The sequence below is a fragment of the Pseudophryne corroboree genome, chromosome 4 (assembly GCF_028390025.1).
Source record: "Pseudophryne corroboree isolate aPseCor3 chromosome 4, aPseCor3.hap2, whole genome shotgun sequence".
NCBI lineage: Eukaryota > Metazoa > Chordata > Amphibia > Anura > Myobatrachidae > Pseudophryne > Pseudophryne corroboree.
Window position 1 is genome coordinate 379,364,738 of NC_086447.1, and position 25,292 is coordinate 379,390,029.

Below are 25,292 nucleotides of genomic sequence, written 5' to 3' on the forward strand. Positions count from 1 at the left end.
CTCTTTTTTTCTTTGCATCATGTGCTGTTTGGGGACTATTTTTTTGAAGTGCCATCCTGTCTGACACTGCAGTGCCACTCCTAGATGGGCCAGGTGTTTGTGTCGGCCACTTGGGTCGCTTAGCTTAGTCACACAGCTACCTCATTGCGCCTCTTTTTTTCTTTGCATCATGTGCTGTTTGGGGACTATTTTTTTGAAGTGCCATCCTGTCTGACACTGCAGTGCCACTCCTAGATGGGCCAGGTGTTTGTGTCGGCCACTTGGGTAGCTTAGCTTAGTCACACAGCTACCTCATTGCGCCTCTTTTTTTCTTTGCATCATGTGCTGTTTGGGGACTATTTTTTTGAAGTGCCATCCTGTCTGACACTGCAGTGCCACTCCTAGATGGGCCAGGTGTTTGTGTCGGCCACTTGGGTCGCTTAGCTTAGTCATCCAGCGACCTTGGTGCAAATTTTAGGACTAAAAATAATATTGTGAGATGTGAGGTGTTCAGAATAGACTAGAAATGAGTGGAAATTATGGTTATTGAGGTTAATAATACTGTGGGATCAAAATGACCCCCAAATTCTATGATTTAAGCTGTTTTTGAGGGTTTTTTTGTAAAAAACACCCGAATCCGACAAAAAAATTTCAGGGAGGTTTTGCCAAAATGCGTCCGAATCCAAAACACGGCCGCGGAACCGAATCCAAAACCAAAACACAAAACCCGAAAAATGTCCGGTGCACATCACTAAATCAAACAGACCCTGTCAGACTAAAATAATCATATTAAAGGAAATGTAGAGAAAAAAGAGGATACTGTTGGACAATGTTCCTTTATGTGCCCGAAATGCCCTTAGCGTCACATGACCGCCACCCAGCAGCGTGTTCCACTACATGCCCCCCTGTGTGTCCCCATACATTGCACTATATCACTGCACTACATTCTCATATCCACTGCACTACATCACTATACTACATTCCTACACAACAGCGTGTCCTCAGCTTGTTATAGGTTGGTGCTGGGCAGGCAGCCAGGATCATAGGCTGCTTAAAAACACAGCACTAACAACTCGCACTGCACGCTAGTCGCAGCATGGCAAAGAAGAGAGTTTAAGACAGTAGCCAGCATAGGAGAGATCCCAGGTACTGGAGCTCACCCGCACAGTGTTGGAGCCAGCTGCAGGCAGACAGGTGGATCAGAGAAACTGCCCCAGGAGCTGTCTGCTGTCTCACTGGGGCAGCACAGCAGTGCTGGTAAAAAAAAAAACACACACACAAGAAAACCTGTTACTTTTTAACTCCTCTGCGCCCTCTCAAATCCTGCACCCGGGGCACATGCCCCCTTAGCCCCCCCCTAGTTGCGGGCCTGGGGTTGCGCATAAGCAGTAGCAACAAAAATTGCTCAACTGCTGGAACATTGACACTGCGTATGACTCATTTTCCTTTTCTATCAGCTCACTTACTTATTCCAAAACATCTCCTGTCAAAATGAATGCATGATAATCTTCCTTCAATTATTGGGTTCTGAGTGTTGCCTACCTACAGAGGTGACGTTGATAGGGTGTGATAAAGTCAGAATAACTAATAGATCAGTGGTTCTCAAACTGTGTGCCTAGGAACCTGGGGTGCCTCGGGGCACTTGCAGGGGTGCCTTGGATTGGTGGTACAGGACTAATTAAACTTATTTAAGAACAGTATAATAGGAAAAACCAATGCTGGTGGCTGTCAATCATAAAATATGTGGACAAACAGAAGCAAATCTTGATCTTGTACCTTAGCATACAATTAAACCTAAGGATGACATAAACATAATTTACTTTCTAAATTTCTCAATAAGAAACGTTTGGCCGTGAAATTAATTCTGATACTCTAGGGTGCCGTGATTCAAAAAAGTTTGGTAACTATTGCGATAGTAAGTGAGACAGACGCACGTGTTTCTAGTTGTTCATAGACAAACCCTAAGGAAAATTTGAAACTTGGCAAACAACAGCTATATAACAGAGGTAATGTTTTAACACATGTGGACAGGCTATATTACATCAGAGAGCCACGAGGTGAACCAGCTGCATACCTATTCATGTGACTAGCAATAGAGTCCTGGTAATGGTCTGTGGTTAGTTTCCTAGAGAAATAAGTTTAATTACTGTATTTTTATATGGCATGCCTACCATAGTTCCCTTCCTCCAACTCAAGTCTCTTCCATCTATAGAGTAAATATATTAATGGGTATCTATCACAAGGTAGATGACACATACGACCAACTGAGTTAAAGCATTATGCATTTGCAATTATTTTTTTATTTTATTTTTTTAAATCAATGTGTATTGCAATAGAGCTATTAAAAAAACTAGTTTTGATGTGCTGTCTCACACTTTTTCCTACATTCCCTTTAAAGCATTATTACCAGAATGTCAGAAGTTGGCCAATTTTGAGGAAAATGTCTATAACACGGCTGACAACCTTCCCCGCGTCTCTCTATAGTTTATCAATGATTCTCAGCATGCTCTGACAGCTAGGGAAACTAAGCTGCAAGGGCCAGCACACTGGTTTTCACAAAATGGCATGTTGCAGAAGCCTTTAAACACCAGGCGCAGCAATTTCATTAATGGCATCTGCCTAATCCTGAATGGAAGATAATTGTCACTTCAGGTGATTAACCTCTAGGAAGTCATTACTGTGTCACCGTGTCCATTTTTATCACTACACCCTGCGGATCTGGAATATAATCTCTCTGACATTTTTAGACTTTTGATTATCGGTTATTTTCATTTATTTTTTAGTAGCATTCCCACAGTTTAGTGAAGCCTTTTTATTTTAATATTTAATTGGGTGGGGGGTGCTATGAGAATATTGTCCCCATATTTCAATTTGGTAAATGTCTAAGATAACAGGTCCTACAAGGGGTTGCAGTTAGGATCCCGACAGATAGTGAGAATACGAATACCGGGATCCTGCCAGTCAGAATCCCGCCTGTAAATACTGCGGTTTAGGGTTAGGAACTAAGGGGAGGGTTAGGGTTAGGCTGAGGAGGGGGGATGTCTTTTAGGGGATGGTTAGGGTTAGGTTGAGGAAGCAGGGCCGAAGCAAGAACTTTCTGCAACCTAGGCAAAGCTCAGCCTAAAAGCCCCTAACCTGCAAACCGCCCCCACCCCTTCCCCCCCCACACACAACTCCCGGAGGGGAGATTCGAGCGGCCACTAGATAGGTAAATTGCATCATTATACATATACAAAGAAAAGGGACAACACTCAAGGACTTTTAAAGTGATGAAGTATATTGTAAACAAAGTCACAAAACTTTGGGACTTTGCTCACAATATACTTTCACTTTAAAAGTCCTTGAGCGCCGTCTATTCTTTATGTATACACACTAGCCAGAATGTTAGGAATCATATAGGACACTGAGGCCAATTTCACTTTTTAAAAACAATAAATAAATACTGTATACGGTATCTGGTGGGGATATATAATTGGGGCTGGGTAAGGGATGCCGTCAGTCAGAATACTGACAGCGGCATCCTGACCACCATAATCCTGACATTTTGGGCGGGATGTAATGCCATCCGAGTTTGCTGGAGGTGTGGGAATCTGGCTGAACTCGGAACGTTTTTTAAAGTGGCAGTCATTTACAAGTCAAGACCATGCCGCTTTAAAAAAAAAGTGCTTGTCACAAGGTGCGTCAAGCTCGGGAATCAATGGGAGTGTGGCATTTGTCATCTAGCAATAGATTCCACAGCAAGTCCAAAATAAGGTCTCCATGCTCATAGCCAGATTAGTTAGGAGGGGGAAAGTCTGGTCAGAGCACACTGACATCACTAGCTTTCCCTTTTATGCAGCAGCAGGACCAGGCAGCCAGAATGTGAGCAGGACAGTATGTAGTGTAGACAGCGTTTTGGGAGTATCAGGCTTCATGAGCGACCAATGGAGTTTCCTGACCAGCGGAGTGATGGGGGGAAGGCAGTAATTGACCCATGGATCCCAGCTTCTACTCCTCCCTTCCTCCTGGGTGTCTGAGTCCTGTGTAACCGGTTATCTAATGAGAGCATTTGGGTCTAGAGAGAGATACACACAGAGAGTCCTGTCCCAGTGTGCTAGTAGTACAGAGGCTGCTGCTATTCTTGCATGTGACAAGATAAATTATAGATTTTATTTTTCTATGTGTATTTTAAGGTTCTTTAAGTTGTCTCTGTCCCACTACAAGAACTTTATAAAATAGTTGTCTCTCAAATAGGTGGAGCTATAAACAGTAGCCAGGCATAATTAAACTATTAGTTTAAATCTAATAAACACTATTGGTTTAAACTTTAAATTTAAGATACACAATCCAAACCTCCCAACATGACCCATTCCAGGAAGTATAAAATGCTCTCTACTTGGACTTCCTTTTACGTTATGCTTGCAATCACCTGTTTTGAAATACCTTTCTTATCAATGAAATAGCCCAACACTGTTGATGCCAACCATATTTTAAGAGGGATGTCCAGGCTGAGAGCATTTTGTCCCTCCTGGAATGGGTCATGTTGGGTTGTATGCACAATCTAATATACACCCCCCTTCCACCAGGGGCCCCCTGTCTTAAGTTCCCCAGCCCCCCCCCCCCTCCCCCAAGGCTTAATCCGGCCCTATGCACAACATGTATTTTGCAGCAGAGGGATTTGAATCCCATTAGTGCTTGTCACTGTTACTGTGTATTTAGTCCCAAAAGCATATCACACACCACAGACAGTTATTTTATGCAAAACAATTTAAACTGAAAGGCAATCATGCATATATTTTTTTATTAAATCATATTAATTCATGCTTAGATATGTCATTCCGTGACAGAGAGAGCAGATTGTACTTTTTACAGTGTTACTGCAGTCAACTCACAGATAAAGCAGCAACAAAGGAAAATGCAATTACTCAAATAATAATCATCGTCTATTATAATTCCATCGTAAAGGGAAAGAACCTGTACGTAATGTAACCATTGCCAAATACAATGATTGCTACATATTTTATAGACATTTAAAGCACCACCATAAATGGTTTGATCTACATGTTGTACCTTTTCTATTAGCTTTCATATTTCTGACAACCTAACTGATAGATACATAGGGGGAGATTTATCAAAGCTTGGAGACAGATAAAGTGGAGAGAGATAAACTACCAGCCAATCAGGTTTTAACTGTTATTTTACAGGTTGTGTTTGATAAATCTCCTGCGTACAGTAGTTCTAGAATATGAATGTATCACTCATAGCTCCAGGGTGCTGTAATCCTCTGCTCCAGGGTTTGTCTGTGTTTCCAGTACATCATCACACTGGCAGTAAGTCATTAACTACCTCAATAAAGTGGGTTGGTGTATACAAGTCACTTGTTAAGATCCATGATTCAGATCTTTTCATACGTAATGGCTTTTTGCCGCAAAACATGGCATGTGCAACAGCAGCCTCAGCCACCGCAGCAGCCGGACGGCAGCCATCCAACTCAGTGGATATGGACAGCTGTAGCACGGCAACTGTAGCACGGCAAGCTGCTTATTACAATAATTATTACAATACTAGTTACAATAATTAAAAAAGTACACATCCAAAAAGCAGCCCAGTGAAAACAGGCCAGTGTGTGAGATGGCCCTAACTGTTTATTTAGACAAAAGCATATAAACCAGAAGATGATTGAATTATAAGATAACTAACATTTTAGAAATGGGCAAATGCTTTTAGTGCCAAATATAATGCTGGGTACATGTTAAACGACAGGACTTGGTGGCGGGGCTGACATTGGCAAGTGCATACACACTTGCAGATGCCAGCAGCAATGAGCGACGGGGGGGGGGATGGGGAACAAGGTTCATACTGCATTCGCTGGCGATGTGGTCCGTCGGGAGTGTGCATCGTCAGCGACATAGTGCATACACACTAGTGATGTGCACCGGACATTTTTCGGGTTTTGTGTTTTGGTTTTGGATTCGGTTCCGCTGCCGTGTTTTGGATTCGGACGCGTTTTGGCAAAACCTCACCGAATTTTTTTGGGCGGATTCGGGTGTGTTTTTCAAAAAACCCTAAAAAACAGCTTAAATCATAGAATGTGGGGGTCATTTTGATCCCATAGTATTATTAACCTCAATTACCATAATTTCCACTCATTTCCAGTCTATTCTGAACACCTCACACCTCACAATATTATTTTTAGTCCTACAATTTGCACCAAGGTCGCTGGATGGCTAAGCTAAGCGACACAAGTGGCCGACACAAACACCTGGCCCATCTAGGAGTGGCACTGCAGTGTCAATCAAGACAGGATGGCACTTCCAAAAAATTGTCCCCAAACAGCACATGATGCAAAGAAAAAAAGAGGCGCACCAAGGTGGCTGTTTGACTAAGCTAAGCGACACAAGTGGCCGACACAAACACCAGGCCCATCTAGGAGTGGCACTGCAGTGTCAATCAAGACAGGATGGCACTTCCAAAAAATTGTCCCCAAACTGCACATGATGCAAAGAAAAAAAGAGGCGCACCAAGGTCGCTGTGTGACTAAGCTAAGTGACACATGTGGCCGACACAAACACCTGGCCCATCTAGGAGTGGCACTGCAGTGTCAGGCAGGATGGCACTTCCAAAAAATTGTCCCCAAACAGCACATGATGCAAAGAAAAAAAGAGGCGCACCAAGGTCGCTGTGTGACTAAGCTAAGCGACACAAGTGGCCGACACAAACACCTGGCCCATCTAGGAGTGGCACTGCAGTGTCAATCAAGACAGGATGGCACTTCCAAAAAATTGTCCCCAAACAGCACATGATGCAAAGAAAAATGAAAGAAAAAAGAGGTGCAAGATGGAATTGTCCTTGGGCCCTCCCACCCACCCTTATGTTGTATAAACAGGACATGCACACTTTAACGAACCCATCATTTCAGCGACAGGGTCTGCCACATGACTGTGACTGAAATGACTGGTTGGTTTGTGCCCCCACCAAAAAAGAATCAATCAATCTCTCCTTGCACAAACTGGCTCTACAGAGGCAAGATGTCCACCTCATCATCATCCTCCGATTCCTCACCCCTTTCACTGTGTACATCCCCCTCCTCACAGATTATGAATTCGTCCCCACTGGAATCCACCATCTCAGGTCCCCGTGTACTTTCTGGAGGCAATTGCTGCTGGTGAATGTCTCCACGGAGGAATTGATTATAATTAATTTTGATGAACATCCTCTTCTCCACATTTTCTGGAAGTAACCTCGTACGCCGATTGCTGACAGGGTGAGCGGCTGCACTAAACACTCTTTCGGAGTACACACTGGAGGGAGGGCAACTTAGGTAGAATAAAGCCAGTTTGTGCAAGGGCCTCCAAATTGCCTCTTTTACCTCCCAGTGTACGTACGGACTGTCTGACGTGCCTACTTGGATGCGGTCACTCATATAATCCTCCACCATTCTTTCCATGGTGAGAGAATCATATGCAGTGACAGTAGACGACATGTCAGTAATCATTGGCAGGTCCTTCAGTCCGGACCAGATGTCAGCACTCGCTCCAGACTGCCCTGCATCACCGCCAGCAGGTGGGCTAGGAATTCTTAGCCTTTTCCTCGCACCCCCAGTTGCGGGAGAATGTGAAGGAGGAGATGTTGACGGGTCACGTTCCGCTTGACTTGACAATTTTCTCACCAGCAGGTCTTTGAACCTCTGCAGACTTGTGTCTGCCGGAAAGAGAGATACAACGTAGGTTTTAAATCTAGGATCGAGCACGGTGGCCAAAATGTAGTGCTCTGATTTCAACAGATTGACCACCCGTGAATCCTGGTTAAGCGAATTAAGGGCTCCATCCACAAGTCGCACATGCCTAGCGGAATCGCTCTGTTTTAGCTCCTCCTTCAATGTCTCCAGCTTCTTCTGCAAAAGCCTGATGAGGGGAATGACCTGACTCAGGCTGGCAGTGTCTGAACTGACTTCACGTGTGGCAAGTTCAAAGGGTTGCAGAACCTTGCACAACGTTGAAATCATTCTCCACTGCGCTTGAGTCAGGTGCATTCCCCCTCCTTTGCCTATATCGTGGGCAGATGTATAGGCTTGAATGGCCTTTTGCTGCTCCTCCATCCTCTGAAGCATATAGAGGGTTGAATTCCACCTCGTTACCACCTCTTGCTTCAGATGATGGCAGGGCAGGTTCAGGAATGTTTGGTGGTGCTCCAGTCTTCTGTACGTGGTGCCTGAATGCCGAAAGTGGCCCGCAATTCTTCGGGCCACCGACAGCATCTCTTGCACGCCCCTGTCGTTTTTTAAATAATTCTGCACCACCAAATTCAATGTATGTGCAAAACATGGGACGTGCTGGAATTTGCCCAGATGTAATGCACGCACAATATTGCTGGCGTTGTCCGATGTCACAAATCCCCAGGAGAGTCCAATTGGGGTAAGCCATTCTGCGATGATCTTCCTCAGTTCCCGTAAGAGGTTGTCAGCTGTGTGCCTCTTATGGAAAGCGGTGATACAAAGCGTAGCCTGCCTAGGAACGACTTGGCGTTTGCGAGATGCTGCTACTGGTGCCGCCGCTGCTGTTCTTGCTGCGGGAGGCAATACATCTACCCAGTGGGCTGTCACAGTCATATAGTCCTGAGTCTGCCCTGCTCCACTTGTCCACATGTCCGTGGTTAAGTGGACATTGGGTACAACTGCATTTTTTAGGACACTGGTGAGTCTTTCTGAGGTCTGTGTACATTTTCGGTATCGCCTGCCTAGAGAAATGGAACCTAGATGGTATTTGGTACCGGGGACACAGTACCTCAATCAAGTCTATAGTTGCCTCTGAATTAACGATGGATACCGGAACCACGTTTCTCACCGCCCAGGCTGCCAAGGCCTGAGTTATCTGCTTTGCAGCAGGATGACTGCTGTGATATTTCATCTTCCTCGCAAAGTACTGTTGGACAGTCAATTGCTTACTGGAAGTAGTACAAGTGGTCTTCCGACTTCCCCTCTTGGATGACGATCGACTCCCAGCAGCAACAACAGCAGCACCAGCAGCAGTAGGCGTTACACTCAAGGATGCATCAGAGGAATCCCAGGCAGGAGAGGACTCGTCAGACTTGACAGTGACATGGCCTGCAGGACTATTGGCTTTCCTGGGTAAGGAGGAAATTGACACAGGGAGTTGGTGGTGTGGTTTGCAGGAGCTTGGTTACAAGAGGAAGGGATTTAGTGGTCAGTGGACTGCTTCCGCTGTCACCCAAAGTTTTTGAACTTGTCACTGACTTATGATGAATGCGCTGCAGGTGACGTATAAGGGAGGATGTTCCGAGGTGGTTAACGTCCTTACCCCTACTTATTACAGCTTGACAAAGGCAACACACGGCTTGACACCTGTTGTCCGCATTTGTGTTGAAATAATTCCACACCGAAGAGCTGATTTTTTTTTGTATTTTGACCAGGCATGTCAATGGCCATATTCCTCCCACGGACAACAGGTGTCTCCCCGGGTGCCTGACTTAAACAAACCACCTCACCATCAGAATCCTCCTTGTCAATTTCCTCCCCAGCGCCAGCAACACCCATATCCTCATCCTGGTGTACTTCAACAGTGACATCTTCAATTTGACTATCAGGAACTGGACTGCGGGTGCTCCTTCCAGCACTTGCAGGGGGCGTGCAAATGGTGGAAGGCGCAAGCTCTTCCCGTCCAGTGTTGGGAAGGTCAGGCATCTCAACCGACACAATTGGACTCTCCTTGGGGATTTGTGATTTAGAAGAACGCACAGTTCTTTGCTGTGCTTTTGCCAGCTTAAGTTTTTTCATTTTTCTAGCGAGAGGATGAGTGCTTCCATCCTCATGTGAAGCTGAACCACTAGCCATGAACATAGGCCAGGGCCTCAGCCGTTCCTTGCCACTCCGTGTCGTAAATGGCATATTGGCAAGTTTACCCTTCTCCTCAGACGCTTTTAATTTTGATTTTTGGGTCATTTTACTGAACTTTTGTGTTTTGGATTTTACATGCTCTCTACTATGACATTGGGCATCGGCCTTGGCAGACGACATTGATGGCATTTCATCGTCTCGGCCATGACTAGTGGCAGCAGCTTCAGCACGAGGTGGAAGTGGATCTTGATCTTTCCCTATTTTAACCTCCACATTTTTGTTCTCCATTTTTTAATGTGTGGAATTATATGCCAGTATCAATAGCAATGGCCTACTACTATATTTACTGCGCACAACTGAAATGCACCACAGGTATGGATGGATAGTATACTTGACGACACAGAGGTAGGTACAGCAGTGGCCTACCGTACTGCTATTTATAGTATACTGGTGGACACTGTCAGCAAACTGCAAAACTAAAATGCACCACAGGTATAGAATGTAGATGGATAGTATACTTAATGGATGACGACACAGAGGTAGGTACAGCAGTGGCCTACCGTACTGCTATATATAGTATACTGGTGGACACTGTCAGCAAACTGCAAAACTAAAATGCACCACAGGTATAGAATGTAGATGGATAGTATACTTAATGGATGACGACACAGAGGTAGGTACAGCAGTGGCCTACCGTACTGCTATATATAGTATACTGGTGGACACTGTGTCAGCAAACTGCAAAACTAAAATGCACCACAGGTATAGAATGTAGATGGATAGTATACTTAATGGATGATGACACAGAGGTAGGTACAGCAGTGGCCTACCGTACTGCTATATATAGTATACTGGTGGTCACTGTGTCAGCAAACTGCAAAACTAAAATGCACCACAGGTATAGAATGTAGATGGATAGTATACTTAATGGATGACGACACAGAGGTAGGTACAGCAGTGGCCTACCGTACTGCTATATATAGTATACTGGTGGACACTGTCAGCAAACTGCAAAACTAAAATGCACCACAGGTATAGAATGTAGATGGATAGTATACTTAATGGATGACGACACAGAGGTAGGTACAGCAGTGGCCTACCGTACTGCTATATATAGTATACTGGTGGACACTGTCAGTAAACTGCAAAACTAAAATGCACCACAGGTATAGAATGTAGATGGATAGTATACTTAATGGATGACGACACAGAGGTAGGTACAGCAGTGGCCTACCGTACTGCTATATATAGTATACTGGTGGACACTGTGTCAGCAAACTGCAAAACTAAAATGCACCACAGATATAGAATGTAGATGGATAGTATACTTAATGGATGACGACACAGAGGTAGGTACAGCAGTGGCCTACCGTACTGCTATATATAGTATACTGGTGGACACTGTGTCAGCAAACTGCAAAACTAAAATGCACCACAGGTATAGAATGTAGATGGATAGTATACTTAATGGATGACGACACAGAGGTAGGTACTGCAGTGGCCTACCGTACTGGTATATATAGTATACTGGTGGACACTGTCAGCAAACTGCAAAACTAAAATGCACCACAGGTATAGAATGTAGATGGATAGTATACTTAATGGATGACGACACAGAGGTAGGTACAGCAGTGGCCTACCGTACTGCTATATATAGTATACTGGTGGTCACTGTGTCAGCAAACTGCAAAACTAAAATGCACCACAGGTATAGAATGTAGATGGATAGTATACTTAATGGATGACGACACAGAGGTAGGTACAGCAGTGCACTCTGCACTGTACTCCTCCTATATAATATTAATTATACTGGTGGTCCCCAGTCCCCACAATAAAGCAGCACACTGAGCACAGATATGGAGTGTTTTTCAGGCAGACAACGTATACTGGTGGTCACTGTCAGCAAAACTCTGCACTGTACTCCTGCTATAGCTGCTCCCCAGTCCCCACAATTAAGCAGTGTGAGCACTCAGCACAGATATATTATGCAGCACACTGAGCACAGATATGGTAGGTATGGAGCGTTTTTTTCAGGCAGAGAATGGATAAAAACTGGTGGTCACTTATCAGCAAAACTCTGCACTGTACTACTCCTAACAGCTGCTCCCCAGTCCTCCCCACAATTGAGCAATAAACCAATCAACTTCAACAATAAACGGAGAGGACGCCAGCCACGTCCTCTCCCTATCATCTCCGATGCACGAGTGAAAATGGCGGCGACGCGCGGCTGCTTATATAGAATCCGAATCTCGCGAGAATCCGACAGCGGGATGATGACGTTCGGGCGCGCTCGGGTTAGCCGAGCAAGGCGGGAAGGTTCGAACCTGCCTCGGACCCGTGTAAAAAGGGTGAAGTTCGGGGGGGTTCGGTTTCCGAGAAACCGAACCCGCTCATCTCTAATACACACTAGACATTATCGTGAACGATGTGTTGGATATCGTCTAGCGTGTACCCAGCTTAACAGGGAGTCTGCGAGATAATCACTAGATTAAAAGTGGCAATTAGTTTAAAAGCAAAACCAATGTTTTGCCTTTCAACTAATTGTCACATTCAAGCTAGTAACTATCTCGCCGGAAATCGCTCTGCAAATCGCGCGCTGAAATAATTGGCCCTTGAAATTGAATTATCAGTCTTACAAACACCTTATAAATTGGGCAGCCATTAACCAGCTATCCCTAACTTGCAAAACGGTTTATTTTTTGCGTAGCACTGAGACCTGAGCCAGGACCAGCCTTATGATATTACTGATTCTAGAAATCAAGTAGACATTGGTCTTACTTACTACCAAGACATAGGGGTTTTATTTATGAAGCATTGGCTTGTAAAACTCAGCACTTCTGAGTGTGTTTATGCCCGATAGTTAAAACGGCAATGCTTTTACTAGCTGTGTCTTGCTAGTAAAAGCATTGCCCTTTTAAATATCTGGCATAAACTTGATCAGAAGCACCAGGTTTTACAACCCAACCTCATAATGTGGCAAACAGATTTGCCTTTATACATTATCAGGTCTGCCCCAATACATAAAAGCTTCCATTATGTTATTTTGCTGATCAAATATTAAATTTTTGATCAAAATGGAAAAAACAGGTGTGGGCTACAGAACGATCAGCAGTGATGGTAAATCTATTGAAATGCAGAGCAACTGTGCCATGTGTGCCAGGTAGGCATTAATAATGGTTTGTCAAGAATTTCTGCAGATATGTCATTTTTGTGTGGAGGAAAGAAATGAAATTCTCAGATAGATGATTTTTTAGAGACGTATTTGCATAATTATCTTGCTCATGGAGTCCCACTCTCAGATAGCGTAGGAAGGATGCATAATTGTAAGTTAGTACAATTGGTAAATTGATTTCCACCGTTTTGCTTTGTGTGTTGTAATTTAATTATGCTAATGCAGGTCTCTTGTTATGCCAAATAAAGCCTCGAAATGTGTCTTTAATGAGTTTAACATCTTCAGCTGCTCTGAGTATGGGTAGTAGGACCTGTAATGGATACAAGTACAGTAGGATGTATGGTGACTTGCAGGTTATTACATATGTGCCTTTGTCTTTAGTTTGTTCATCCCAAGTAAGAACGCTGTGGGTGCCACCAACACTTAAATTCATTTTGTAACTTTATCTACTGTTGTTTTACATATATATTTATATCAGTTTCAGCAGGTTACAGGTAATTATACAATTATCTAATGATTTATCCATTCTATATAGTGCTGTGTAATTACTGGTGTTTTTTTGTGTTATATAGCAAGAATGCCAGTCATTTTTTTTTGTAAGGTTATTCAAAATGTAGAAACCATATTCATTAGATTTGTTCAATATCAATGATAATAATAATAATAATAATAATAATAATAATAATACGTACCAGCCCATGCAAATTATTTTAACTCTCCAGGCTTAATACATCTGCCCCTTAGATACCATAAAAAGAGAAGTCTAGTAATCTAATCTAATTTGAAGAACATCCTAGTGATCTCTGTACAATGCAGAGTGCGTTCTAGTGATCCTGATATAATTCTGAGAACATCCCAAATATATGTGGCGGGATATAACGCAGTCCGAGATCACCAGAGGTGCGGGTTGCCAAACGATCTCAGACTTTTTTTAAAGGGACTATCACTTACAGGGCATGGTTGAAATACAAGGGATCCCTCGATTTGATGTATATCTAATAAATTGAGATGTAATATTATAGGCATTGTTAGTGTGTACCCTATAACAGCTTTCTTTCCTCTTGTTATACGTATAGAGGTGTGTATACACATTCCTGATTTTCTTTGGAATTTTCTCCTGAAAAGCTTTTCCAGAGTTTGTGTACAGCCAAAAATGTGAATGTGGAAAGAGTAAGGGGCATATTTATCAATTATCAGGTTTTAGACCGATAGTTGTAATTTGTTATTACTGCTATTCACAGCAATAAGGACATACGTATTGCCTAAATGTACTAGGGATGGTGGCTCCAAAAGGATCCCATCTCTTCAATTTGCCTGAATGTACTAATAATCACATGCAGGGACAGAGGCTCCGAACAGTGGTGCAAGTAGAAATATTTTCTTAGTGGTACTGAGTGCCAAAAAATGGGCGTGGTCATGTGTTGTGAGGGGGCGTGGCCACATGCTGCTAGAGGGAATGGCTACATTACACTAGCAGCGTGGCCACACGACAGCCCCATTTTTTTTATCTGAAGGCAAGCTAAACATATATAGTAATACCTCCAGTATAATAGAAATGTATAGTGATACCTCCAGTATAATAGAAATATATAGTAATGCCCCCAATTTAATAACAATATATAGTAATACCTCCATTATAACAGGAAAATACAGCCACTGTTGCACGCCCAGTAACCATGACAAAGTGGGGGGAGCCGTCATGCTGCCAAGCACCATGGTCTTGTTGCTATGTGGCACATTATAATTGTGGTAATGGCAAAGTGTGTGGCAGGTGGTACTGAGTACCCGCTGCCAAATTCTTATTGATGCTCCGTACCTGAGCGTACCCGCATACTTGCACCGCTGGCTCCGAAACAAATTGATCCCTTTGATTTGCCCGAATGTACACATTCACATGCAAGGACAGAGCACTTTCCCTTCAATGTGTAAGAATTATAATGATTGCTAATATAATAATTTCACTCTTTTGAGGCCCCGGATCCCTATTGTGCATGCACGATCTAAGTGCCGTAGAGGGTTCCTGGTCTGAAGAAGGCGTTAGCTGCATCGGCTGTTCCTGCTTTTGGCGATATCTGCTGTAGTCCCTCAATCGTAGATTTGGGATCAATGGTAGATTTGGGGGATCCTTCAATATTGTTTAATAAATATGCCTCTAACTAGCTAATTTCAAAGATATGCCTACTATTACTTTAGAGCTATCCCTTTGTTAACAGAAACGTTTCAAATGACCTTACTTGCCTATTCAACAATATCATAAAAGGGTTTCAATGCTTTAGTATGAATTTTTAAGAAAGATTAGGAATTTGTGTCAGAATACATCACAAAATGTACAAGAGAACATGAATGAAAGACCTGCACCTAAATAACAGAATGCCTCATGAGGTCTAAATCCAGCTCTGAGTTGGGGTGTGGATCATTAAATCGACAGTGTCTAGGTCGACAATGTTTAGGTCGACCACTATAGGTCGACAGTCACTAGGTCGACAGGGTTGGAAGGTTGACAGGGGTTCTAGGTTGACATGTGCTAGGTCGACAGGTCAAAAGGTCGACATGAGTTGGGGGGGTTTGTGTCGTTTTCTTCGTAGAGTGACCGGGAACTCCAATTAGTGCACCGTGTCCCCTTGCATGGCTCGCTTCGCTCGCCATGCTTCGGGCAAGGTGCTGAGCGCATAGTCCACGTGGATCGTTAAGTATGAAGAAGTTAAAAAAAAGATTTAAAAAAAACCTCATGTCGACCTTTTGACCTGTCGACATAGCACATGTCGACCTAGAAATCCTGTCAACCTTCCAAACCTGTTGACCTAGTGACTGTCGACCTATAGTGGTCGACCTAAACATTGTCGACCTAGACAGTGTCGATCTTCAGACCGGATCCCCTGAGTTGACCCAAACTTACATGTATGGTACATTATACTAGATTCTAAATTTGTAGGCTCTGAAACCTTTCAAGCAGATAGCTTTGGCATTGATGACTGGGTGATGTGCACAGGACAAAATGAGATTATATTTTGTAATTTGTTCTGAGTTAAATAAATTATGTTTTTAGTGCAAAGCAATATAAAGAATTTGTTTTAGAGTTGAGAATAGAGCATGGAGCTACTGCCATCTAGTGGTGTAGCAAAGTCTATACATCAGTAAAACCTTGGTATTGTATCCTGCCTGTGTGGCAAACAGTCACAAACTATGAAAGGGTCTTTCAGAGATTATCAAATGGTTATAGGGTTTATAAATTAATAAAATGTAAGTGAAAGTTAAAAGAATAGCAAAATGATTTACTGATTTATTATCACTTCAAGATAAGAGGACCTTATTATACTGTATTTCATCTTGAAAAAACAAAATTAGTGTTTTAAACTATTATAAATGTTTGGGATTTATTCCTAAAGCCATAAAGGGACAGGTAGACAAAGTGTGAAGAACTACCTTTACAAGTAATTGTGTGCACAATGCTAACAGTGACGTGCGGTGGGGTGAGGCAGGTGAGGCAGAGCCTTTCCTGTCATACTAACGTTTACACCAGAGTTTTGACTGTATAAAGTATATGAAAAGTACAAAGAATATGTTGTAAATATTTTCTTTGTATTATTCTATTTATTTCTATAGTCAAAACTCTGGAGTAAAAAGTCTATGGCAGATGAGATGACAGAGACTTTCCTATCATACTAACATTTAAATCAAAGTTTTGACTATATGAATTATATAAAAATTACAAAGATTATATTATAAATATTTTCTTTGTATTATTCTAATGATTTTTACAGCCAAAACTCTGGAGTAAAAAGTCTATGACAGGTGCCTACCTTGTCCACACGGGATGCAGTCAATTTACCTACAATCAAAATCCAGACAACCATTGATCGATGGTCAAAATCCCAACATGGTCAAAATACCAACATTTTAAATACTGACAAGGTCAAAATATCGACATTTAAAATGTTGACAGGTCAAAAAGTGGACTTGAGTTTTTCATGATTTTTTTTTATTGAACCGACTTGTTCATACTTTACCATCCCAGTGGACCTGGATGGGGAATATAATAGCGTGCCAAGCGCAGCGAGGCTCCGTGCCCGAAGCGCGAGCCATGCGCGGGGATGCGGTACACTTATATGGTGTCTATGTCAACATACATACAAAAAAACAATGAAAAACTTGTGTCAATTTTTTTACCTGTCGACATTTTAAATGTCGGTATTTTGACCGTGTCAGTACTTTAAATGTCTGTATTTTGACCTTGTCGAGAAATTGACCGTCGGTCCATTGCTGTTGGGATTTTGACCATTGGGATTTTGATTGTAGGTATTTCATAGTGATCCCGTCCACACATCTCTGATCAAAACTCACCCAAAAATTTTCAGCATTATATACTGCTGCACCTGTGTATAATGCCCACATGTATATACTGCTGCACCTGTGTATAATGCCCACATGTATATACTGCTGCACCTGTGTATAATGCCCACATGTATATACTGCTGCACCTGTGTATAATGCCCACATGTATATACTTCTGCACCTGTGTATAATGCCCACATGTATATACTGCTGCACCTGTGTATAATGCCCACATGTATATACTGCTGCACCTGTGTATAATGCCCACATGTATATACTGCTGCACCTGTGTATAATGCCCACATGTATATACTGCTGCACCTGTGTATAATGCCCACATGTATATACTGCTGCACCTGTGTATAATGCCCACATGAACCCTTGGGCTCATATATTGCCAGTAGGGTTGCCACCTCATACATCATTGATTGCTGGAGATCCACCCCCCCCCCCCCACCACCCCCAATCCCAACCCCCGCGGCACCAAGCAATGTTCATGTAAATAAATGATGTACCATATTTATAAAATATTTTATGTACAAACAATCTAAATGAAATAGTGTACCTATATAAATAGGAATATAATAGTCACCACTTGGATAAATTGCAGGCATTTGGTGCCTTAAAACTAGATTGTGTGAAAGAGGGAAGAACCATGGAAGTGTAAGTGTTGCACACAACCTAATCAATATCAGGCTTCAACAGGTTAAACAAACAAATGCACTACTAAAAGGTGTCTGTTAGTGATTAAAAAAAATATACATGTATCTATATATAACTTGAGCCTCTTTTTGTTTCATGCATGCTCATTATACTATAAATATATGTGTGACATGCCTGTCAGCTCTCGTTGCTTCTCACATGAGCCGGGCTAGCGTTACTTCACCACCGCAGCCCGGGGAAACGCTGAAGAAGAGCTGCCGATGGCAGCGTCACGGCAGCTTCGGCTCAGTCTGGGTTGAACACAGTCTCGCGAGATGATGACATCACTGTAGTTCACAGAGGGGGACATTTACTAAGCAGTGATAAGAGCGGAGAAGTGAGCCAGTGGAGAAATTGCCCCATCAACCAATCAGCAGCTGTGTATCATTTTATAGTATGCAAATTATAGATGTTACTTCAGTGCTGGTTGGTTGCCATGGGCAACTTCTCCACTGGCTCACTTCTCCGCTCTTATCACTGCTTAGTAAATGTCCCCTGAGTTCCTCGGCTGCCAAGGAGCACTGCCGGTGCTCCAAGGGTCCCCTTATTCCTGGATAATCCAGGAATCTATGTGAAGGGAAAATAACCTCCTGGAGGGCTGCCACCAAATCTTGGAGAATCCAGGAAATCAGGGAAAAGTGGCAACCCTAATTGTCAGTGCCACCTGAGCAATTTACCTCACCGCACGTCCCTGCTAATCATAAATATTCTCCCATACTGTATCTATTGATTTGCTCCATTGATAACATTGATGTTATCCTGGATAATGGTTTATTCTCATTTGCCCTGTTGCTGAGGGTGGTCTGGGTTCCATTTCTAAATGCATACATACAGAAACAGTTACCATTACCAGGAGTGGAGAAGCATAGACTATAGATAAAAGGAAACACTGGTCATAAATAGTGATTGTAACTAAAGAGTTAAAAAGTGCAGCAAAAGAGCGGAATGAGACCAAGGGCCTAAGTCAGAGGTGGAGGCTAAGCAGTAGCAGCGGCGACATTTGTTGCAGCCGCTACTGCAAAAAACTACTAATACTGCAGCCTATAGGCTGACTATTGAGACACCCACTGGCTGTAGTTCTAATCTGCCATGGTGGACACAAAGGTGTACCATCGAGCAGACATCAACAGCACCATCGGACTGCTGAGCACGCCATTGTCATTAAACATGACCATTTCAAATTCTGAGGAGACTTTGAAAATTTTTATTTCTCTTTATTTAGTTAATAAACTGTCTTTTGTTTTGATATCAAGTATGAGTACTGACTGCTTGCAGTTATTTGTGGTCTCCATCATCCAGTATTCTCCAATATTGTAACAAAACACAGAAGCAATATGTAATGGTTATGTAAGAAACACAGGGGGAACTGTATGGAACATATAAAATGTGGGGCGATGTTGGATTGCTATGTGCGGCTGCGCACATTTTACTGTGATGTGCTGAAGTGAGGAGTGTTCCAGCAGCATTCTGACAGTACATCGCTAGCATTGCTCTGAACTGAATTGTCCCCATATGTTTAGGATTTTTTGAAGTTCTGTTATTCCTACAAATGCTTTGCTATGTTTAATTAAAGGATCCAAGTGCCATGCCCAGACCAACTTCTCAAGACTTGGCGGGGTTCTGGGACCTCTTGCAGTTATCCATTGAAGATGTAAGCATGAAGTTTGATAAGTTGCACCATTTGAAAGCCAATGAGTGGAAGACAATTGATTCTCCTGAAAAGAAGGTATGAAAATTGGTAACAAAGCACATATTGCATTCAGCAAATATATTTATATAGCAATTTATAATAATTGCAGTAAGTTAAAGGAATGTACACTTGCACCTTATACAAACCAAGTGCCGATAAAGTCATATAAGAAAAACAAAACAAAATGCAGGGTGATTTGTGCAAGGGGCTATGCAGTGCATAGCAGTCACACCATAAGGAACCCTTGGATGTGTGTGTGTGTGTGTGTGTGTGTGTGTGTGTGTGTGTGTGTGTGTGTGTATATAATTATATATATATATATATATATATATATATATAGAGAGAGAGAGAGAGAGAGAGAGAGATAATTTATACACAGATACTCACCTTTAGATGAAAATGTCCAAATCAATAAAGTTGTGATCAATTGTTGCATTGTTGAATTTGATAGTTTCTTTAAAATCTCAACATCCTACAGATCTTAACGAACCTACAAAAAATCATCACAATCACAGGAAGAGATTCATATGGAGTATTAGAAAACACAACTTCACTGATTTGGACATCCACACTTAGGGGTATATTTTCTAAATTGTGGGTTTTTAGAAGTGGAGATGTTGCCCACAGCAACCAATCAGATTCTAGCTCTTATTCTAGATAAATGATAAATTGAATCTGATTGGTTGCTATGGGGAACAATCCCACACTTTAGTAAATATAACCCTTAGAGGTGAGTGTCCCTGCGCAAATAATTTAATGTTTACCTTCAGAACTTGTATTGAGAGCTTCTTCTTGATCCATGGCAGCATGTGAAAATCTGTGTCCAAAACTAAAAAAAAAGAATGTCCCTAATTATTGGTTGATACAGTCCCCCTCCTCCCCCCCTCCCCTGCTACCGGTATTGTTAAGCTAAGGACAGTTGTGAATGTTTATGGATTAGTTAAAAACATTGGGGTACAACATACTAAAGAAACTTTATTAACTTTTCCCTTTCTATGGCGGTCCAAACCCATAATCTGCTATGTCCCAACATGCTGTTAAAATTGTGTTTTATTTGAAATCAATTTAGATGGCATTAGTAGTGTAGAGCTCAGTAAGAATGTGGTCTTGTCATAATAGATTTGGGTGCGAACCTCCCAAATGTTTTGAAAATGTTTTCCTTTTGTTTTTGAGAAATGTGACACATTGGTTAATATAGTTTATGTAATAAGCAACCCTTATGTCCAATATCTTTTCATATAACTGTGTGACCTAATCTCATGTTGACTTTTACTGTAAAATAGTTACAGCCAATTTATTAATCATCCGTTTAAGTACATAGATTAGAAATGTGCATTAGAATTTGTGGCTCTGACTCAAGACAACATCTACCAATGTGCGCTCATCTGGCATGCCTGGCGAGAAAGATAAGGCTTGTCAGACAGACACTGGTGTATCCGCTCTCTGAAGAACCATTAAAGTTATATCTACTATGCTGCATTTTCTGTTTCCTGGCCCATCGCATCCAGGGAATAGGTGTGTCTGAGTATGTGATTTATTCTTTCCCCTCCAGTTTTGTATTTTTGTACTTACATTATATATATAAATCTGTAAACTGAATTGTAACATAGCATAGGTTTTTTGGGAGGGCTTTTTCTGATAAAAGGAAATGATAATCAACATGAAATGTAACTATCATTAGAAAATGTCTTCAAACTGCAGATCGCTTTGTTATCCTGTATACCTTTTCTGAAGTCAAATATGGTATCTGTCACCAGTGCTATATCTAAATTATTACTGCTGCGCTGCACCAGACATATTAATATAATAGTATTTTCAGTACTTGCTTTTAGAACATAAAATAGTAATTTTTGTCTACTCCATAATAATTATATACTAATATCCTGGGTATCAAATTCATTTACATAGTGTTCTCTAATTTCAGGATGACAAGAAACCCCCACCTCCAATACCAAAGAAATCTACCAGGGGAAAGTTCCCTGTCACTCGGGAAAAGTCTTTGGACCTCCCTGACCGCCACAGACAAGAAGCCAGGAGGCGGCTAATGGCTGCAAAGAGGGCAGCATCGTTTCGGCAGAATTCAGCTAGCGAGCGGGCAGACAGCATTGAAATATACATACCAGAAGCCCAAACTAGGCTTTAAGAACAAACCACTGTATAGATCTTTTTTAAACAACATGCTTGTACACTTGTGACACACCAGGTCATTTAGTCACTCTCTCTGAATATGCCCTTTGTCATTGTGCTCTTTGTGCCATAAGTGCAGTGGAATTCTTCTTAATTTCCTCAGAGTTTGCTAAATTCATTGCAAAACAAATTGTTTTATAGATCATGTCTGACTCCAGATCAGCTTACATGCATAGGGCTTGTTGAGACCTGACTTCTCCAACATGTTCTCAGAGGACAACGAAAAAAACCTCTCAAGATGGAACCCAGTATAAATTCTTGGTTATTTCTATTTTTATAAATAATGCGATAATTAGGAACAAGAATAACTAAATGGGTACATCTCGCCGCTCACTAGAGGCATTAGCTATTCCAAGTAGAAGGTGCTACACATTAGACAGGCAGAGGAGAAAGTACACATTGCTCTCTGACCTCCAGTTTCGTTAGCATAAAACAGGTACCCATGCTGCTTCAGTTGGCACTGATGAGTTGTGCTAGGCAACCACGTGCGTCCTTGTATATAACGAAAGAGCATTTGATTCCTTAATAAGATAAAGCCCCAACATCCAGTCTGTCTCCTGACATCAAATATGGAACCCTCTGCTGGGTGAACTCTTTCCACTCTTCAACCCAGCTATGTAATATCAATGCAAGAAGACTTGATGCATATATGTATATATGTGGAAAGAAAGTGAATGCCTTAAAAACAAAAAAGAAAAAGAAAAACAAAAGATCATGATCTAGTGTGAGATGGAGAGTTGAACGTCCTTCCATGGATCCTATACTTCTGTTTACATTTTTTTTTCTCTTTATTTTTTTAAAGAGGTACATTACTTAATAATTTGTTGTATATGATATTTAAAAACATACACTCACACACAAGACTTCTATTATGTTGACAGGGCATCCTTGAAAACAATATGAATGTTTGCTGTTCAAAATGCCAGATGTGATGTGGTAACCATTTACAAAATAAGTGGTAAATATATTTACGTTTTAATGGTTATTTTTAGGTACAGTAATGGTGAAATGTGGTTCACACCTGTAATTTATTTGACTTATTTAATTTTTTTTCTTCTTAACCGGAAAACAATAACTTTATTGTCAAAAAAAATAACAACAAGGCACATGTGTGCACATGAGGAATGTAGCAGTTCATTTTTAATAACATCACCAGTTACCTGTATGCAAAACATAAACATGTAACCTCAGAGTTCATTTTATTTCCTGTTGTTTTGGAGCAGATTTAGAAACAAGTGATATTCTTGTTAGTACACGTTACGAATACTAAATGGTGTTCCGTCCAATCAGCTCCTACCTGTCGTGAAAAATAACAGGTGCTGATTGGCTGGAGCACCATATATAATTCGGAACGAGTGATAACAGGAATACAATATCCCTCATTGATAAATCTGCTCCTTTATTTGGTTCTATTCATAAAGCTTCCCTTCACTTGTGTGGCTGAATAGCAGAAAGGGCTCATTTAATACAGTCACAAACTGGTGGATTCAGGCGGGAACAATATATATATATATATATATATATACACAGTATAGAGGACACTGACTACCAGCTATTTCCCTGGGAGACAGTGGTTGTTATTACTCTAGATTCTGATAAAATCATTTAGACAGGTATCACCACATTGTAACCTATCATTTTTAAGCCTTAAATGTGTAGGGTTTTTTTTTTGTTTGAACATGCCATCATGATTCTATTTGATAGAAAAGTAACTGACAGACTATTTACAGACTTTCACGTCAGTCAACTGTATAGTTTATTTATTGCCTCTCCTGATGCCAGTTTCGTGCAAACCTTCTTGTAGTTAAGGTTTCCTTTCCAATTGTAGCATAAGGAAAAGAATAAAAAGGCAGATGTTGAAAATAATATTTTTATTTTTACATATACTAATATGGTATTATTTGATACTGATAGGTTCAATTGTATTTTCACACATTTAAGAAAACAACAAATCTGCATGAAAAAAATGTTCTATTTTAGTAAGTATGTGTAATTATATTATCGTATTTGTTATTTTTTTGCAGAAGCAAAAGATATTAGACCCTTATATAAAGAAAAACAGTAATCTACTTTATACACTTTTGAAGTTGCTTGGTGCTATTCCAGAATGCTCTCCAGTTTTCCATTTTGAATATATATATCCCACGGTTTGAGTCGCCAGCCGGCTTTCCATCAGCTGTAGTGGCACAATGGCACATGTGCCTAATGTGTGTGTATATATATATATATATATATATATATACAAATAGAAGCAGGGGGCACCAAATAGTGCATTAAAGGAGTAGCATTTTATTCACAGTAAACATAATCAGGCACTGAGGAAATACATGCGTACCGGTATAAGCAGTTAGATCACCACATGTATCATAGAATAAACAGGTCTCTCCGGAGAAGCATACAAACTTTCTCCTGCTTCGCAGATTGGAAACAGCGTCACGCCAAACCAGAACCCTTATGCATTTTGTCACTCGGACTTCGTCAGAGTGCTTGCTTGGTGTTAGAAAATGGCACTGTGTATAAAATGTTACTCTTTTAATACACTATTTGGCGCCCCCACTTCTATTTGTTTTTTTTAGAAATGTATGCCCTGTTTGGATCCGCGTTTCTGGGGAGGACGACAGTTGTTAAATACGGTGTGCAAGTTAAGGAACTAATTTATAGAAACACAGCCTACTAATTTGATCCAGAAGTGAAACCTAGGACTTGTAGTTACACTGGGACATTATATTTAAAACCTGGTATTTGCGCTCACACTTTCTATCTTTAATAGATAGATAGATAGATAGATAGATAGATAGATAGATAGATAGATAGTGTTCATTCTAGCACCCTGCACCTTTCAAAACATGTGCAATTCCTCTTTCCTGCCTGGGATGTCGCTCTCTGCTCTGGTGCTTTTCAGAACACTGCTCTGTATCTCAGCACTAAAATACAGACCAGAATGTGCTCAGAAGCACCAGAGCAGAGAGCAACACCCCAGGAACTGCACGTGTTTTGAAAGGTGCAGGGTACTAGAATGAACACTATTGTACATAAGGGATATTGTTTTCTGATGGCATAGGGGACTGAAATTAAGTCATCCCTTTTTCAAAAGCTTCTACAGATGGCACAGGCAATGTATTATTATATCAGCACACTTGCATTGATTTAAATTTTTAATGCATAGAATATCCTTTTTAAGTGTTGTCTCGCAGGTCTGCTCTGGTATGCGTTAGGGGCCTTTACACTGCAAATGACAATACAGTTACATTATTTTGAAAGATTAGAAGCTAGCAGTACTTTGTAAAATACATATACAAACAGATTAAGTACTGTACAAGTACTGTAGTCTGATTCCTGTAATTGATTAAAAAAAAGGAACAACTCGTATATGTAGAATTACTGCTGAAATATACAAT

General features: G+C 41.3%; 1 protein-coding gene and 1 long non-coding RNA gene across 3 annotated transcripts in view; one reads left to right on the plus strand and one right to left on the minus strand.

The window, feature by feature from the left end:
• Positions 1–21,902, plus strand: part of DLGAP2 (DLG associated protein 2) — an 802,299-nt gene extending 780,397 nt beyond the window's left edge. For both annotated transcript variants that reach the window (XM_063916664.1, XM_063916665.1), the window contains 2 exons: positions 19,591–19,743; positions 21,632–21,902. In XM_063916664.1, the coding sequence (XP_063772734.1) occupies positions 19,591–19,743; positions 21,632–21,850 (372 nt within the window). In that variant the 3' untranslated portion in view covers positions 21,851–21,902. The remainder of the gene's footprint in view (positions 1–19,590; positions 19,744–21,631) is intronic.
• The window catches only part of LOC134909614 (uncharacterized), a 62,292-nt gene continuing 56,650 nt past the window's right edge, over positions 19,651–25,292 (minus strand). The window contains exons 2-4 of the long non-coding RNA XR_010175983.1: positions 20,472–20,536; positions 20,095–20,197; positions 19,651–19,732 (exon numbers count right to left, since the gene is read on the minus strand). This is a non-coding gene — a long non-coding RNA (uncharacterized LOC134909614). The remainder of the gene's footprint in view (positions 19,733–20,094; positions 20,198–20,471; positions 20,537–25,292) is intronic.